This window comes from Fukomys damarensis, unplaced genomic scaffold (genome assembly GCF_012274545.1).
Source record: "Fukomys damarensis isolate Sample0158 unplaced genomic scaffold, DMR_v1.0_HiC HiC_scaffold_13, whole genome shotgun sequence".
NCBI classification, from domain to species: domain Eukaryota; kingdom Metazoa; phylum Chordata; class Mammalia; order Rodentia; family Bathyergidae; genus Fukomys; species Fukomys damarensis.
The window spans coordinates 26,170,561-26,188,035 of NW_022900925.1; the positions used below are offsets into that span (position 1 = coordinate 26,170,561).

A 17,475-nucleotide genomic window follows, 5' to 3' on the forward strand; every position below is an offset into this window, starting at 1 on the left:
GCTAAAGAGACCACAAAGCTAAATAAATTAGACACAGAAAGTTAAATACTTTATGGTTTCTCTGAGAAACACAAAATATAAATAATGTCAAGAGCAAAATAAAAGACAGATGATAGGAAACAGGGCGGTAAACTTTGTGGAGACTGGGGGCAGGCTGAGGATGGGCAGAAGGGAGGGAAGTGGGGAAAGGAGAAGTAAAAAGGATCAAGATGCATATGTTCCAATCTCCCACAATGAATATACTGGAAACATGCTAAGAAAACAATTGTGCCTGTGCTGAACATATACAGACTTCTTGTCACTATTCCCTAAGTAGCACAACTGTTCACACAACACTTACATTGCATTAGGTATTAGAAAGGATTGAACTGTACAAGAGACAAGTGAGTGCGCTCTGAATCCGAGGTCCTGGAGCTAAACCCCATGGATATCAGGAGACAACTCTACTATAACTGCCTATAAATAGATTTTTAAAATTTATGAGGAGCATGAATACCTTGGCTATTCTCTTGACTGAAGGCCTTCTAAAATCCAGAGACTTTAAAGTTTCTGGAAAGTCCTCTACTCAACAATGAGTGAAGAAATGGTTCATCAAATTAACCAGCTCAACTGTACTGAACTGTTTTTCCCCTTGTGGCACTGGGAGTTGAACTCAGGGCCTTCACAATGATCTACTTCCCCAGTCATTTTTTTATTTTTTATGTTGAGGCAGGGTCTTGGCAAGTCACTAAGTTGCCTAAGCAAGACTCAGAACTGTGATCCTCCTGCCTCAGCATCCCAGAACACTGAAATTATAGGCATGTACCACTATGCCCTGCTTAAGCTTTATTTTGTTTTCATCTAGATCAGATACCAGTATTTGATAAAGCTGATCATTTCTTATAAGTAAAAATTTTCATGTGCTTTTTAAAAGTTAAAAAAAAAATCCTTGGTTTCTTCTGTTTCTTAACTGCTTGGTACTGTCTCTCTCTCTCTCTCTCTCTCTTTTTTTTTTTTTTTTTTTTTTTTTTGGTACCGGGGATTGAACTTTGGACCTTGTGCTTGCGAGGCAGGCGGCGGCGGAACCACTGAGCTAAATACCCGGCCCCTGGAACTGTCTCTAATTTAAAAGAAAAATTATTGAAGTAAAAGATATTTTGTCATTAATTCCATTCAAAACACTCCCCACCCCTGCTTCAAACACGCTTATCCCACTGTTCTTGCCACTTTCTGAAGCAGTTCTGGAGTCCTTTTCTTATTTATTTACCCACCCCCTGTCCCTCTGTGTCTTTATTTGCTCTGTCATGGCTACCCTCATTCAAAATGCTTACTATTCATAGTTATTTTGGCTTGAGAGACTAGCCATAAGTCATATGATGCCAAATAAGTGAATAGGTGAATGAGGATGTACTGTAACATTTTTGTTTCGGTTTGCTTTTTGAGTCAGGATCCTGCTATGTAGTTAAGGCTGGCCTTGAACTCACTAAGTATCCTGGGTGGCCTCCAACTGACAGAGATCCTCCTGGTCTCAGGCTCCTGTGCTGTGGTTACAGGTGTGTGCCCACAGCCCATCATATTTTTTTTGGTACCAAGGATTGAAGTCGGGCCCTTGCACTTGTGAGGCAGGCGCTGGAGCCACTGAGCTAAATCCCCAGCCCTGCCCATCATATTTTTGATCATACCTTGTAAAGACTAGAAAGAGCTCTTCCAAAAGTACTTCAGAAAGCAGCAAGAATGCCAGGATAAGTATGTTCAAAGCAAAGGGAAGTAATCTGAGGGGGATTCATGGTTCTGTCTTTTACTATAGTAAAATTTTTCTAAAATCAGAACTCTCGCAGTATTTTGTATCAGGCCTTGCAGAGCTACTTGTATTGTTTGTGCATCTGACCACTATTTTTCAAGCATTACTTATGTCTTCTTCCTCAAATTTTTCTCCTTTACTTGATTTAAACCCTCTCCTCTTCCCCTTCTTCTTCTGCAAGTGACCACATGCGGTTCTATGGTTTAAATTATAATCCCGAATTTCTATTTCTCTCCTGACCTAGATTTATATGTGTAATAGCACTACAAGGACGATTCCTAAGTTTCTCAAATTCAACATACCTCTAAGCCCTGTTAAAAAAATACCCTTTCCTCCTCATACCTACCCACCTTACAACAAACCAACCTGGTCCTCTCCAAACCTTCCCTTTTCCAGTACCTGGCACAACTATTTACCTGGCTACTAAACTCAGAATCTTAGTCACTCTTGATTTCCCTCTTCATTACTTCTCAGCTAATCTAGGACCAAATCCTATTTCAAACATATATAGCGTCACACACTGCTCTCCATCTGCTTTGCCACCCTTCTAGTCCACACCATCTTCATTGCCCACTGGGACAACAGCAATCCTACTTTCCTTCCCCATTGGAGAGGACTTCTGTTCTTGTTCTCTCCAATTCATCTTCCACACATGATAATATTATAAACCCTACTACTCCTCTACTTAAAATTGCAGAATGACTTCCTATTATACCTCAAATCAAATGCAAACCTATTTTCATGACATACAAAGCACTAAATGTCCTGGACTCTGTACATTTTTTTTTTTCATACCAGGGATCGAACTTGGGTCCTCGCACTTGTGAGGTAAGTGGCAGAATCTGCACATTTTTTGGGGGGTGGTTGTGGTACTGGGGATTGAATCCAGGGCCTTCATTCAGAGCTACATCTCCAGCCCCCACCCCCTTTTTGAGACAAGGTCTCACTAAGTCACAAAGTTAATAGAACTTGGGCTGAAACTTGCTCTCCTTCCTGCCTCAGCCTCAGAGTGCTAGGATTACAGGCTTGAGCCACCATGCCTGGCTTCCTAGCTCACTTTACGTCATCATGTTCCACGACCATTTGGGGGCTGCAGTCCCCAAGAGGAACATATCCACACTGTTAACCTTCTCTCAGACCCCTTCTTTCCTTATAACACTTATTTCCTACTGTTTCCCCAGAACTTAAATGGTCTAGGGCACAAGATGGTCTGTTCACTGACTGGATGCATGAGCAGATAATACAACAGATGTCACTGGAAAATGATATTTCCTTGCAAAGAAGTTAAGCACTAGAAGATTGTATTAACTATCAAAAGAACAGTTTGTTTCAATCACCAAATTCTGGGTTATAGCTTACAAAGATAATGTAAACTGTGAGAATGTTTCCGTTGGTTGAGAATCCCACATGTAAAATATTCACCATATGAAATGTATACTCAAGAGATATTTACTGAAACCTCATTAATAAGTAAGCAGGAAAGGAGGACATTCTTTCAAAAGAGAACCAGAAGGACTTCCCAGCAATACCTCAGGGGCTACATGATAATAATCACAGTCATGATTAATGATATGCTCAGCACTATTCTAAATGCTTTACTTAAATCTATTCATTTAAGCATAACAATAAAGGCAGTGACTTCAATGTCCAGGAGGAAACTGAGATGGCAAGAGGTTAAGTAACCAGCTCAGGAACCACACAGTAAGCTGAAATTTGAACCAACACATCACGGCCCAACCTTTTAACACTACCTATATACAATCTACGAAGACCAAAGTTTTTGTGAAAGAATCCAAAGAACATGAGAAAATACAAGAATCTAGTGAAAAGATTAAGGAACATTAACAGACTCTTGAGCAATTATAGGCAGACTTGCTAGTATACGATTATGCAATGATTGCCCTTAAGTAAGATAAAGTATTACCTGAGGCAATATGCTCTTAAAAGCTTACTTAAAGCTAGGCGTGGTGGCTCAAGCCTATACTCTCAGCACTCCGGGGGCTGAGGCAGAAGGATTACCATGAGTTTGAGGTCAGCTTCGACTATATACTGAGTTCAAGGCCAGCCTGAACTACATGGTGAGACCTTGTCTCAAAAACATATAAATAAATAAATTTACTTGTCCAAGGCTCTGGGTTCAATCTTCAGCACCACAGGTAGGGGGAGTTACTCTGAGGGCTGGAGGTATAGCTCAGTGGTATAGCCCATGCTGAGTATGTACAAGGCCCTAGTTTCAACCGCCCAGCACACACACACAAAAAGTTTACTCTCAAAATTATTTGTACATCTTTGTAAGAGCAGATTATCAACTAATATAACCATGACAAAGTGAGGTCTATACAATTCATCTTGTTTGTCAGGATCCGCTTATCTAGCGTTCATTTTCACACTAAAAAGGGACAGCACACAAAGGGGACTTGGGCAAAAACAAGAACAGCTGCACCATCATCATCTCCAAAAAAAGGAACAAACTAAATAGGTTTTGTGAACTCAAAAGAGCTCCCAATAAGACAATGAACTTACTCTTCTATAATGGCTTTATGACCTACAACAAAATAGCTAGAGAAATGATTCTATAAGCAATTGGTATAAGGTAACTGGAATATTAAAACTATAACAGTATGGGGAAATATTTTCCATTAGGGAACAAAGAAATTAATATAGCTCACTATACCAATTAGTAGAATTTACTAATGTGTTCTAAGGATCCTGTCATTCCACTTGCCAGAAAGAAGACTTTTCAAACTCTGACAGCAATTAAGCACAAACTCAGAATAACTGTTCTGAAGAACATAAGTAATTTTCTTTAATCCACTCCACTGCAAATCTCCCAAGGACCTTTTGCTTTCCTACAATTTACAAAACTATACAAGCTAACAAGGAAAAAGAGTTTGTGTTTGTGCATCTACTTCTTTAGTACATTAAGTATTTTTGCCTAAAGACCAAGACATATTACCAAACCATATCAAAGAGCTTAGGGACAAGCTTAACAGAACAGAAAGAACATTCAGGACCTGAAGTGCAGTTCAGGTTCAACATTACCCGTGCAAGCAAGCCAATTACTGATTGTTTTGGGGCCATAATTTTCTCTTCTATTAAATGAAAAACCTGTATGTTCACAGGGGTTCCTTCTAATTCTAAATATTAGTTTCAGTAAAATGTTTCTTATTCAATATAAGTAACTAAGCTGGGGGCTACTTCTAACCTTTAGTTAATAAAACAGAGCTTGCCTAAAAATGTATACATTATTTTAGGAAAAGAAAAACAGCATGTTTTTCAACAGATGGTATTACTCTCACAAGGGAACCCTAGAGGACTGTTGTACATTGCAGAAAACCCATTACACTGCCAGTCCTTAGAGAAGAAACTGAAAATGCATGTGCAGTAATCTTAGTGGCCCAGATAACCCAAGGAGCAGTTCACTGTAGTAATAAATGTCTGGAAGCTAATGGCAACTGCTTTGAGCAACTCTTATAATTGTAACTTGTATTAATCTCATGATGTCTCAATAAATTTAGTAGTAAAGTATTTATACAAGCTTTTCTTTTCCTGATGTGTGCATACCTGTTTTGGGCAGACTCTGTATATAAGTACCTAAAGCTTCAGGTTTTTTTCTGTGCTTGGAAATTCTCAAGTGATAAGACATGATGACTAAAAAAGATCAGATTTAAACTTCAAATGCAAAACTACATTCATCTTCCAGCCACCTACTGATTAACCCAGATGACTAATTCAATGGACCAGAGTATCAAACCATTCTTGGCCAGCTTTACTGTGTTCAAAAGTAGGACATAAAAGCTGGGCATGGTGACACATTCCTGTAATCTCAGCACTTGGAAGACTGAGGTAGGAGGTTTGCTGTGAGTTCTAGGCTAGACTGAATTACACAGTGAGATCCTGTCTCAAAAACAAACAACAAACAAAAAAACAAAGTGGGTCAAATATCATCTCAAAAATATGTGATATTTTCAAATACAAGGATACACAATATAAATGATCAAATTGTGAAATGATGCAATGTTACATACAGTATTTTATACTGATAATATTTCCAGATGTCAGAGTGAAATGACAGGGTCAACATATTTTTACTTTATATAGTGATTTCCCATTTACTACCTTATTAAATCTGACAGCCTTTTATCAACACAATCCAGACCAGCTCAGAATGTCAGGCAACCTGTCAACCATTACTCAATTAGTGCTACAGCCCAGAATTCAACCCAGGTCCTCTGATTGAAAGTTTAATGATCTTCAAAATCCTAAAGAATGGCGTTGAATAATCAGTCCCTGCATAACTGAATTGAACAAAATGAATATAAAAAACCATGTGGGATTTATAAAATCAACAAGCATATTTACTGAGTGTTAACGATAAATGTTTTATAATTTTTATAATTTTATAATTTTACCTGTCAAAAAGCTTGTCACCTCATTTCAAAGACAAATGTGAAAACTTGGTTAACTCAAAAATAAGAACAAGGTGTGAATTAAATAGAGTGAAAGAGAAATATTTCATGTTCTAACACGGAGAATCTAAAAAAGATGATAGGAAAGGAGGAGAGTATAATTAGAGAAGAGGAAGGGAATAAGGGGAAAAGAGTGTAAGGGCAGGTAATGAATGGGCGGGATGGATATGATCAAAATATATTGTATGCACTGAAACCTCCCCAAAAATGTGAAACTGGAGGGGAACACAGGACAAAGGTGGTGGTGTGTATGTGTGTGGGGGGTGATGATTAAAGCATATTATGTACATGTATAAATCTGCCAAAATGAAACCCATTAATCTGTATAGCCTATATGCACTAATAAAAAAAGTGAAGAAATAAAAAACAAGACTGGTTAAACCTGCAGTAGGTAAAGTGTTAAGAGGCATCAAACCATTTATTAAAATATTTCAGAAACTTAGTTACATGTATATTTTCTTCTGGAACGTGAGCCACAGGAATTTAACTATACGGATCAAGTATATTCACGAAGAACATATCCTTTCTTTGGTGGGGTGGACATAGTAAGACAGAGTCTTGTTATGTAGTACTGGTTGCCCTTTAACTCACTATGTAGGCCAGGCCAGCCTCAAACTCACGGTGATCCTGCCTCAGCCTCCCAAGAGCTGGGATTATAGATATGTGTCACCACACCTGGCTGAATATATCCTTTTAAAAAAAGTTTCAGTGTTTTCAAATAATGCAGGTTGCCAGTGGGTATGGTGTAGCACAGGTGTAATGTCAACTACTTGGGAGGCTGATTCAGGAGAATCACAAGTTCAAGGCCAGTCTGGGCACTTTGGTCAGACCTGTCACAAAAATAAAGAAGGGTTGGGGATGTAGCTCAGTGATACAAGCACCACAAATCCCTGAGTTCAATCCTAATTACTCCCTGTCCCCACAAGTAGGCAAAATAAGTAAAATATGAAAATTTTTACTTTAGTGTCATTTCACATCTACACGAATTGGTCACATTTGTATGGGTACCACATTCTCTCTTCCAAAGGTCAATTAAAAAAAACTTAGAACGTATATAATGCTGCCTAGTATTACAGTTTCTTCCTGTCATTTTTGCCAAGAATCCTCACAACTAAAATCAGAGCTGACAATACAATTAATAGGTAGTAGGAATCAGAACATTAAATTCTCTATCATTACAACACTAGAAATACTTGTTCTAGCTTTTCCAAATGACCAATGCAATCTGTTTATAAGCATCAAAAGGGATATGAAAGACAGCATAAGAGCAATGCTGCCAATACATAAACAGGTCCAGTCTATGTATCAGATCTTTGAGCAGAGTTGCAGAAAACCAGATGATTGTGTAAAAACTAATGGAGGTCATTAAGGTTTTTTTTTTTTGATACAGGGTTTAACTATGCAGTTCAGGCTGGCCTCAAACTCATGGCAATCCTCCTGCCTCTGCCCCCCAAGTGCTGAGATTACAGGAGTGCACCACCATGACCGTTCTGGAGGTCATTAAGTAACCTAGCAGTGTGACACAGGGCCATTTACGGCTTCTTGGAATTTAAAGATTAAGCTGACCTTCATGTATTACTGCCAATACTTTTCACTGTTACGGAATATAAACGTTGGGAACCAAGGATTTAGAAAAGGCAGAGAACTGTATTTTTCATGAAAGTAGTGAGAGATCTGAGGTCCTCAGCAAGGTCTCTACGAAGCGCAGGCCCATACCCTTGACCACTCTACCACCAGGTCTTCGTAAGGCACTTACACGTTTTTTTGTTGCTTTTGTTTTTTTTTTTTAGAAGCGGACACATTTACCATCATGTGCTAGAGGTTGGGGAGGACAACCAAATTGAAAGACGCTGCAACAGCTGTCTCATCAGCAGGGAAGACCTTCTTCATATGCTCCAAGGTCCCGGACACCCCGGGATGACAGGGTTCGCTCTAGAAACCGAGTATGGTTTCCACGTCAGTGGAAAGGAAAGCGAACGGAAAGGAGTCTAGAGTCTGGGTTCAATGTCCAGTTAACCAACGACGGAGAGGTGTCCCAAATATCCTGGCTACCTCCAAGCTGAGACATCCAGAGTCAGCAGCGCCCTAAAAACACTCCTGGTAAGTAAAATTCACCGTGCCCCAGATTTGCAATGCCTTAAGTGGGAGAACTCAGGAAGAAGCCAAGCTCTGAGAATAGCCTGAGGCTTCTGTGCCCACTTCCCGGCTTTCCTTTACCTACCCGCTCGGACCCCGGCTTCTCCGGATCTCAGGATCCTGGAAGCGACTCCCGACCGACTCTCACACCTGCCTCTGGGCTCTGGCCAACCGGAACTCGCTAGCGTCACTTCCGGCCCGGTCCCCCGGCAGAGACCGCCTCCAAGAGAGAGGTTCCCCCTCCTTTCCGCAACGTCGGCTGATCCCCGCAGGATTTCAGTTCAGGTCTTAGTAAGGATTTTATGGGCGTGGCAAGGGGGGGAGCAAGACTGCTCGCTTTGTAGTTCTTGATCCGGAAGTAGTTACCAGGAACACCGGAAGAGGTAGCTCGCGCGCGAGAAACGTGTCGGCTGGCCAGAAGTGAAGAAGAGGAATCTAATACTGAGGCGGAGGTATTCTAGGTAGGTTAATCCTTTCCAGGGCGAAGGAGAGTGACGTAGCTCTACGTTCTCCGTCCACTTGGAGCATTTCTTCCCGGCTCATTCCATAACTACCGGTCCCTCTTCATCTTCTCTTTAAACTGTGTTCTTAGTGGCCGCTGGATCCCCGTGCCTGTTTTGCAAGCTATTCTTTGGAAGAAGGAACCAAGATGCTGAGAAGGGATCAGACCCAGAATTACTAGTTTCTGCCAAAGCCTCCAGGCAGCCTCAGTGTTTTCTCCGAATGTGAGAAAAGAGCAAGCAGGCCTCCCTCTGTGCTGAGTATTGAGCATGTGTTTCAAGCTGTTGAGTTACACGAAAAGAAAAGATTTCTAAAAATATAATCAGAAGTTTCATTCTCCTGTATCATATAGAAATTGTGTCTAGAGGAACATTTAATTCTCTCCACACCAGCCTCTGTACTAGACACTGGAAATACGTGCTAGAGAAGCTTTGAAAAAGAACTAAAGAAGCCTTACTGGGGGATGGTAAAGACTTCACGGTGAGAAGGCTGGGCCTTTTCACGTTCCTGGAATGTTTTATTTGTGTGTTTAAATGGAAAAGATTTGATTATTTTGGGGAGAGATTGCCGCTTGAAAGGACTGTGAAATAGGAAGAAAAGGGATAAAGGAGTAGGGGAAGGGAAAGGAAAGAAGGGAAAAGAAAAAATATTAGAAAAGGAAACAATGGAAACAAAGTCTGTAAATGGGGAAGGGTGGAGGGGATGAAGGGAAGGCAGAGGAATGGGGAAAAAATAAGAACCAAGATACATCGTGTAAACATACAAGATCCCAGTGATGAATGTGACCACTGTATACCTAAAAAGTACCACTAAATGGACTGAGATTAAAAAAAAAAAGAAAGGACCTAGTAATTCGGTGTGGCTGGATGGTACAGTGTGTAATGAGAGAAGAATTTAGGAGTACGCTGTAGCCAAATTTTGTTTTGTGCTTTGAATTTGTGCGAAGAGATTTTTGTTCTGTTCTGCAAGTGTTTACCTGATGATTTTTGAGCATGTGTTTTAGTGTACTAAAACGGTACTGCGGATCGAACTCAGGACCTTACGCTTGTGGTGCCACTGAGCTAAATCCTCAGCCCTTAGAAGTGTAATTTTAATGGCAGTAGGGGTAGGATAAACGAGAGAAGCAAATATGGAAAGGATTAGAGTTAGAAAATTAATTTAATTTGGGAACTTCTTGGCAAGAGATGATTAGAACTCTGTAAGTGGAAATAGCAGAACAGATTTAAGACAAAGTCAACAATTTGGTGAGTGGACGGAGGAGAAAAAGTACAGGTCTCCCTAGAATTCAAAAATACAGAAAAAAGAATGTTCGAACGTACAAGATCCTGGGTTTGATGCCCAGCACTAGAGAGAGACAGAGATGGGTGAGGAGGATGCTTCATAAACCTTTAAGTGGATCTAGTAGAAACCGGAGGTTTAAGTTTGAAGCCAGAGAGACATTAGGAGTCCTGTGCATACAGTGATTTGGGAATAATTGACATTGTTCTGTGACTAACTTTATTGTCATTATTTATTTATTTATTTATTTATTTATTTATTTATTTATTTATTTATTTTTGGTACTGGGGATCGAACTCCAGACCTTGTGCTTGCAAGGCAGGTAGCATGTGATTAACTTTATTGACTGTTTCCTCTCACTGGATGTTAACTCTGTGGGGAATGGGACTTTTGTTTGTCTGTTTTGATACTCTGTCCAGGCTTCAGAACGGTGCCTGGAAAGCACAGTAGGCCCTCAGTGATGATTGATTGGAAAGATACCAGTGAAATCCAGTAAAACTTTCTTCAGTGATGTACATATTCATTCTATGTCTCACTGTCTATTATAGAGTGACTGTTAGCCACTTTTAGATTGTTCTTAAGCTGTTGAAATGTAGCTAAGTGCAACTGAAGAACTGAATTTTAAGTTTACAAACTTACATGTGGCTAAGGGCTGTTATATTGGATAGTCAGATATAGGCTGAAAAGAGGGCCATATATTAAGATTATATAAATTCAGTACATATATCAGTGGTGGAAAATGTAGCACTCCAAAGGAGACTAAAAAAGCTGTGAATGAGGTAGTGATACAGGAGGAATAAATATAACTTCCAATTTGCTAGAAGTCAGATAAACAAAGTTTGTGTCTCCCAAAATAGAAGAATGAATTCTAAGGAACAACAGAGGGAAAGAGTAGGAAAAACTGATTGAGAGAGTGAGCTCTGGGGGCGGGGAGGGCATAGATAACCCCTGAAAGTGGGTTGCTAATGAGCTCACTTCTCAAAGGAAGTTTTATAGAGGTGGGTACAACATGTATCAAAACTGTGATCAACAGGGCAACCCATTTCTCTGGTCCCCCTTATGCGTGTCTCGGACAGAAGCTTTCTTTCAGTACATTTTTCTACTTTTAAAAAATAGCCGCTTAGGTACTGTTGATCCAATGGGGAAACAGGTCATGTAGCCAAGTGTACATGGAAAGAACAAGGGCCTCTTTAGAAAGGGATGGATCTTTAGAAAGGGATGTCTATCTAGACTTTATTGGAGCAAGGGATACCAATTATAGTACAATCTCTAATTTATTGCTTATCCTTTGGGGTGGCATGTAGGCCTAGTCATTCCATCTTTATCTTGAGGCCTGGCCTTGGAGAGATGTGCCTCCAGCCACAGTTGTAATGTGTTCTCATTCTCTGCACCGACTCCCTGGAGGGCCTGGCCCTCTCTGACTGCCTAGAATATTTTCCCCTAACTTAGCTGTCTATAATACTCAGTAAACATCTGGTGATTGGTTGGATGGACAACTCCTTATGATCAAACAATTTCATATCCCTAGAGTAAAACATGAATATTTGCACAGGATGGCCAGAAAGGAAGACTTTCCATAGGTTGTCAGTTCAGGCTAGATTTTTCCCACCGAACACATTTTGACACCTGTTTCATAAAAGAACTTTAGTTATAAAAAGAGCTTTTAGGGGGCTGGAGATGTAGCTCAGGGATAGAGCACTGGGCTAGTATGCATAAGGCCCTGGGTTTCATCCCTAACACTAGCTTCCCTTAAAAGAAAGCCTTTTTGAATCTCAGGATATCAGATAAGGGATTGTAGAATTGTGTTTATAATGACAAAACACTCTACTGCCCAGTGGACTATGGGAGCATATTAGAAGTTTGTTGCCATTAAGTATATTCATGTCTGTAATGAGGAAAGCACTATGAAAGTATAGTAGGATGATAATTGGGGTGAAAGTTGGGTTAAAGAATTCAAGGGAGGAAAGTTTAATGTTTTAAGAGTGACGAGTTCTTGGTGTAGAAACAAGATGAGGCCTAAGTCTCTCCATTTGGCAGTTAGCACTGGTTCAGTGGACTGGGGAAGAGAGTTGCACAGGCACAGAGATTAGGAAACAGGTTGGTAACTGAACTTTGGAGATAAAGGGAAGAGGAAGAGTCGGCAGGGGTTAAAGGGTAAGAGAAGACTTGGGAAAGGATTTTTTTAGGCTGGAAAATACAGAGACAGTGGCTTGTGGAGTAGCATTAATGAGTGGCTCAGGAGATGATGGGACCAAGAGCACCAGGGAAATGTGTGTAGTCAGGCAGGTTAATTAGAAGGCCTGAGAGGAATGTTTTATAGGACGTTGTTTTACTGTGCTGTCTTTGCTTAAGATCACAACGCTAATAATTACTAGTCTCGAGCACTGGATTTAGTAATGTGTGGATAGTAGATGTGTGGAAAAAAAAGACCGAAACACTCTTTGGAGGATTTAGATGACTAGATTGACATGAGGTTAAAACAATTAGATTTTATAATCAGAGACCTTATTTAGATGTGGAACAAAAGCAAAAGCTGGGAAATTTCTGGAATTTTTACCTTTCTGTTTTCATTCTTAATGGTGTTTTTTGATGAAGTTGAAAAGGTGAGCCTTTTATTATGACTGTTAGAGGGTATGTTAACAAAAAACCCAAAAGATGGATACATTTTATAGTTTTGACCCTTACTATGTTACTGTGGATAAGGAGCTTCTCTGATCTTTATTTTTCTCATCTTTAAAATGAGGATTACATCCTCTTTATGTTCATAGCAACAGTAATAGTTGTGTGAATCTAAATAATAAAAGAGATTCTCCAAAAATGAGTTTTTTTTGGAATGAACATTGCAGTAGGAGTATGCATGCCATAAGAAATTGTGTATTCAAGGAGGTTGAAGCAGAGACATTTGTGAATGTGAAATGAATATGGTATCTAAATTGTTTTGAAACAAAAGTCCTTGGCTACAAGGGTGGCAGTATCCAAGTTGAACAGGCAGTTCCTCAGCAAATGTCCTTGGAGAAGTATTTTTGTGTAAGGTTGCCATTCGGGTAGTCTTGTCATGGTTCTTGTTCTCAGGCATACGTATACGGGATCCCCTCCATTATGTCATCCCAGCTTTATTTTCTCGTTAGGGTTTGACAAAAGTGACTCCATTTTGATTCTGACAGCTTTCATGGATATAAAGGTCTTAGTGTATTATCCATCATTTAATAGGTCTGTGTGTTTCTGTAGAAAAAATTGCTTCCCTAAAATCTGGTATATGGGATCTGTTTGTTTGATGGTGCTGGGGATTGAACCCAGGGCCTTGTATACATTCCCCAAGTGCCTGAGCTACATCTCCAACGTGGTATTTGGGATATTTGATTACTTTTCAACCTAGAAATTGGTGCAGACTTTTTTTTCCCCCCTGGTAGTCCTGGGCAGGCTTTCTCCCTAGCTACATCCTCACCCTTATTTTCTTTATTATGAATCTCACTAAGTTGCTCGGTTGTACTTGTGATCCTCTTACCTCAGCCTCCCAAAAGGTTAGTATTAAAGTTGTGTACTACCACGCTCTAATCATTGGCATGGAAGTTAGTATACTTTTTAAAAGGAAATAATTGAAAGAACAATTATCAAATAGAAGTCTTGTTGATAGGTAAGCATCATGTGGTGGTATCTCAGTGATACATTATAGAATAATACAGATTAAGAAAACTTTGTATTTAGATTTTTTCGTGGCTGCCGGATATCTAAGACCATAAATTATTCTGTTATTGCAGCCCTGTCACCGTATTAGGCACTGATGGAAAGACGACTAAAACCAGGTGCTCTGCAACTTGTGACCTTTCTACTTTTGACCACTCTAAGTCACTGTCCTTTGATCCCTAAAGATTCATTTCCCCATGGCTTTTAGTCTTTTCTTCATTCTCCACACTTTCTCAGGTGTTCTCATCAACTCTCATCAGTTCAGTTAATTTCATTTATGTTAAGGTCTCACTAATCTGTATTTCCAGCCCAGTCCATTCTTCTTATTCATTACATACTTTTTTTTTTTTTTTGCTGGACGTCTCTAATTGGGTTGTCTTTTAGTCAAACCAAAACTGAATTCAGTTTTTCAAAGGTGCCATTTTCACCAAAAATTCTCTTCATCTGCAAATAATATCTCTTTCTCCGTCTGTTCCAATCTAGGTGTCACTCTGAACTTTTCTTTTACCACCAAACTTCCAGTTAGTCTCCAGATAAGATGTGCCCTGGCCGCTTTTCCATTCCCACTAGACTGCTATCTCATCTAGACTGTGGGTAGAGGTAAAATAAGAGTCATGGTTAAGGAAAAAACCTTTTCTCCATGTTCTTTTATAGCCATTGCCTTTTCTTTCTGCTGTCCCCTTTCCATCCATCTCTATTTTTTTCTTTCTTTTTTTGATACTAGGGATTGAGCCCAGGGTCAGAGTCAGGGCCTTCTGTATGTTAGGCGAGTAGTGCTTTACCACTGAACTACAGCTTGAGCCTCATCTCTAGGTTTTTTTTTTAAGCAGTGGCAAAATTTATTTGAAAAAGTAAAAGTGAGGAGTAAGGAAAAACTGGCTCTGCACAGCAAGCTTAGGCCAAATAAAAGGAAAAAGCAAGACAAAAGAACACCCTGAGGAAAGCCACGATAGCCCATCTCTAGCTCTAGATCCCACTTCAGGCCAGCTTGTTCCACCAAAAATAATAATCCTTCTTTTCCGTTTTTTGGCCAAAACTAGTGGACCAAGTGTTTCCGATTAAAGTGCTATTGAGCATCTTTGTCCCACCAATTCTCCTGTTCCTCCTGCTTTGATTGCAAAAGTTAGATATTTGAGAAGATAGCTCTATAAAGGATTGCAAATTGCAGTGTTTTTTGGTAGTTGTTTTAGAAAGTGTCTGTCTGAAAATGATTCTAGTGGATTCAGACAGTTTTATAACATTAAATAGCCTGTTCAGGGAAATAAGTTTTGTACCTTCAAGGGAAGGGTTTGGATTTGAGATCATGTGAGGGTACCAGCTTATTTTACTTTTTAAAGTAACTAACTTTGACTTACATTCTGCCTTTAAAGTGTTATGCTAAATGAAAGAAGCTGAAATAAAATGTCACATTATATGATTCTATTGATGTGAAATGTTCAGAATAGATAAATCCATAAGCACAAAGTAGATTAGTGGTTTTCAGAGAGAAATGGGGCCTATGAGATTTTACTTTTGGTGGCACTAACATGCCTGCCAAAACAGCAGTGATGGCACAACTTTATGGATATACTGTAGACCACTGAATTGCATAAGTTAATGTTGTATTAATTATATTTTTAACAATTAAGATCTGCTATACTATTCTAAAATGAAAATTTGGCACTGCATAATCTACCAAATGAATTAAGAAATGTTAACATATGTTCTTACTTTCATGAAAATAAAAGGGAAACTTATTGTAACTATTTCCAGGACTGTCTTCCATGCCATGTAAATTATGGACTTCTTTCCCAAGCACACTTGTGTGGTGGCTTCATGTTTATAAATGGTTGGACCCTGCTTAGAAAAAGCAGAGAATGATTTCTTGTAGTTGTACATAGAAGCATTATAAATTCTAACGGCCTTAATGTAGGCTGATATTGTTTTTATTGTGTTTTATTGGTGACTCAAATATAAACTGCCATTTTACTGGGGTAACAGCCTAAAACAAAGGGTAAAGAATCTAACTTTGTTTTGATAGTTATACTTCTAAAAAAAACTATTAAAACATATAAAAAATGCTGTGCTTTGTATTCATATGTAAAGTGAATTTGGGCTCTAAGTTCAGATAATAATAGTTTCCATCTAATGACCAGTGGTATAATTTCATTCTTGCAAGGTTTTTAGCCTTTGCTTGTGCCTAATAAGAGCAGTGCATCTCACCCCAGGCCCATTATTTTGACAGTGGAGAACTGACTGGGAGCCAGTGCACTGTGAAAATACAAATACACTGCTGCTAGGAAAGGGATATTATTTTTGGTTTCCCCTTAAATCCTTTATGTATATTGGTAAAACAGACTTTTCTCCACAAGATTTAGGGAAGAATGAATAAGAATTTTTAAACCAGAGTACTCACTTCAGTTCAAATGGCCTCAACTGTTCAGTGTGGGTGCTTGAATCTTTTTTATAACACAGAGGGTGGATTGAAAGAGGGTACATACAAGAGATCCAAAGTGTATTTTGCCTTTCTTCTGGATGACCTCATATAATAGTCCATGTGTTTATCTATGTGATAAGCTTATGCTTTTTTCACTGCTAGACAGTGTTAACCTTTTTCCTTTCTCTTAAGATGCTCTCCACGTCCCTGATAATGGAGTATTTGGCTCAACCTGGAGCACTCAGTTTGGCTGCTGGAGTTGCCTGTGGCATGTGCCTGGGCTGGGGCCTCCGGGTTCGCTTTGGGATGGTCCCCAAAAACTCGACAAATGAAACAAAAACTGAAACTGAAGCAAGCATCTTGGGAGACAGTGGAGAGTACAAAATGATTCTTGTGGTTCGAAATGACTTAAAGATGGGGAAAGGAAAAGTCGCTGCCCAGTGTTCTCATGCTGCTGTTTCTGCCTACAAGCAAATTCAAAAGAAAAACCCTAACATGCTCAAGCAGTGGGAATATTGTGGCCAGCCCAAAGTGGTGGTCAAAGCTCCTGATGAAGAAACACTGATTGAATTACTGACCCATGCGAAAATGCTAGGGCTGACTGTAAGCTTAATCCAAGATGCTGGACGTACTCAGATTGAACCTGGCTCTCAAACTGTCCTAGGAATTGGACCAGGACCAGCAGATCTAATTGACAAAGTTACTGGTCACCTAAAACTTTACTAGGTGGGCTTTTGTATGATTATGATCCTATCACAGGTATTTGAAGCCTGTCAAATTCTAACAATAAAAGCTGAATTTCTTCTCCATTTAAATATGCTTGAGATGAAAATAAAATCCATTCCTGTGTTGTTACTTAAATACATACTGCTGGTTAAATGGTCTTGGTGGTTCAAGTAACAGGTACTGAAATAAATGCTGGAAAGAAATGGGTCATGATAAAGTTAGACTAAAAAGGGTTAACAAATTTCCCTATGCAATTAAGACTTGTGTGTTCTTAGCTTTTCCCTGAAACTGCTGCTGACCCGAGAAGACTGTTCAACTGCAGTTTGCTTCCCTATTACTTTTTGGATGGCTGATACCCTATTTTAATAATTGATCATAGTATAGCCATACACAGTGAAATCTCGTTTAGAATCTGTCTAGATTTCTGTACTTCAAAATTAAAATTTTATAGCGTTGCTATAACCTGTCTGTAGTGTTTCATCTTC

General features: G+C 39.4%; 2 protein-coding genes across 2 annotated transcripts in view; one reads left to right on the forward strand and one right to left on the reverse strand.

The window, feature by feature from the left end:
* The window catches only part of Vmp1 (vacuole membrane protein 1), a 103,448-nt gene extending 94,837 nt beyond the window's left edge, over nucleotides 1-8,611 (reverse strand). Inside the window, exon 1 of the mRNA XM_010626721.3 lies at nucleotides 8,471-8,611. The gene's annotated coding sequence lies outside the window, so the exon portion shown is untranslated. The remainder of the gene's footprint in view (nucleotides 1-8,470) is intronic.
* A 97-nt stretch (nucleotides 8,612-8,708) lies between these two features.
* On the forward strand, nucleotides 8,709-17,429 carry Ptrh2 (peptidyl-tRNA hydrolase 2). Its single transcript, XM_010626720.3, has 2 exons — nucleotides 8,709-8,846; nucleotides 16,457-17,429. Exon 2 carries the CDS (start codon nucleotides 16,457-16,459, stop codon nucleotides 16,988-16,990), a length of 534 nt encoding a protein of 177 aa, XP_010625022.1. The 5' UTR covers nucleotides 8,709-8,846; the 3' UTR covers nucleotides 16,991-17,429.
* Nucleotides 17,430-17,475: the final 46 nt, after the last annotated feature.

Bases quoted from the DNA above. Each gene is read 5' to 3' on its own strand.
- Ptrh2 (XM_010626720.3), top strand. From the start codon at position 16,457: ATGCTCTCCACGTCCCTGATAATGGAGTATTTGGCTCAACCTGGAGCA.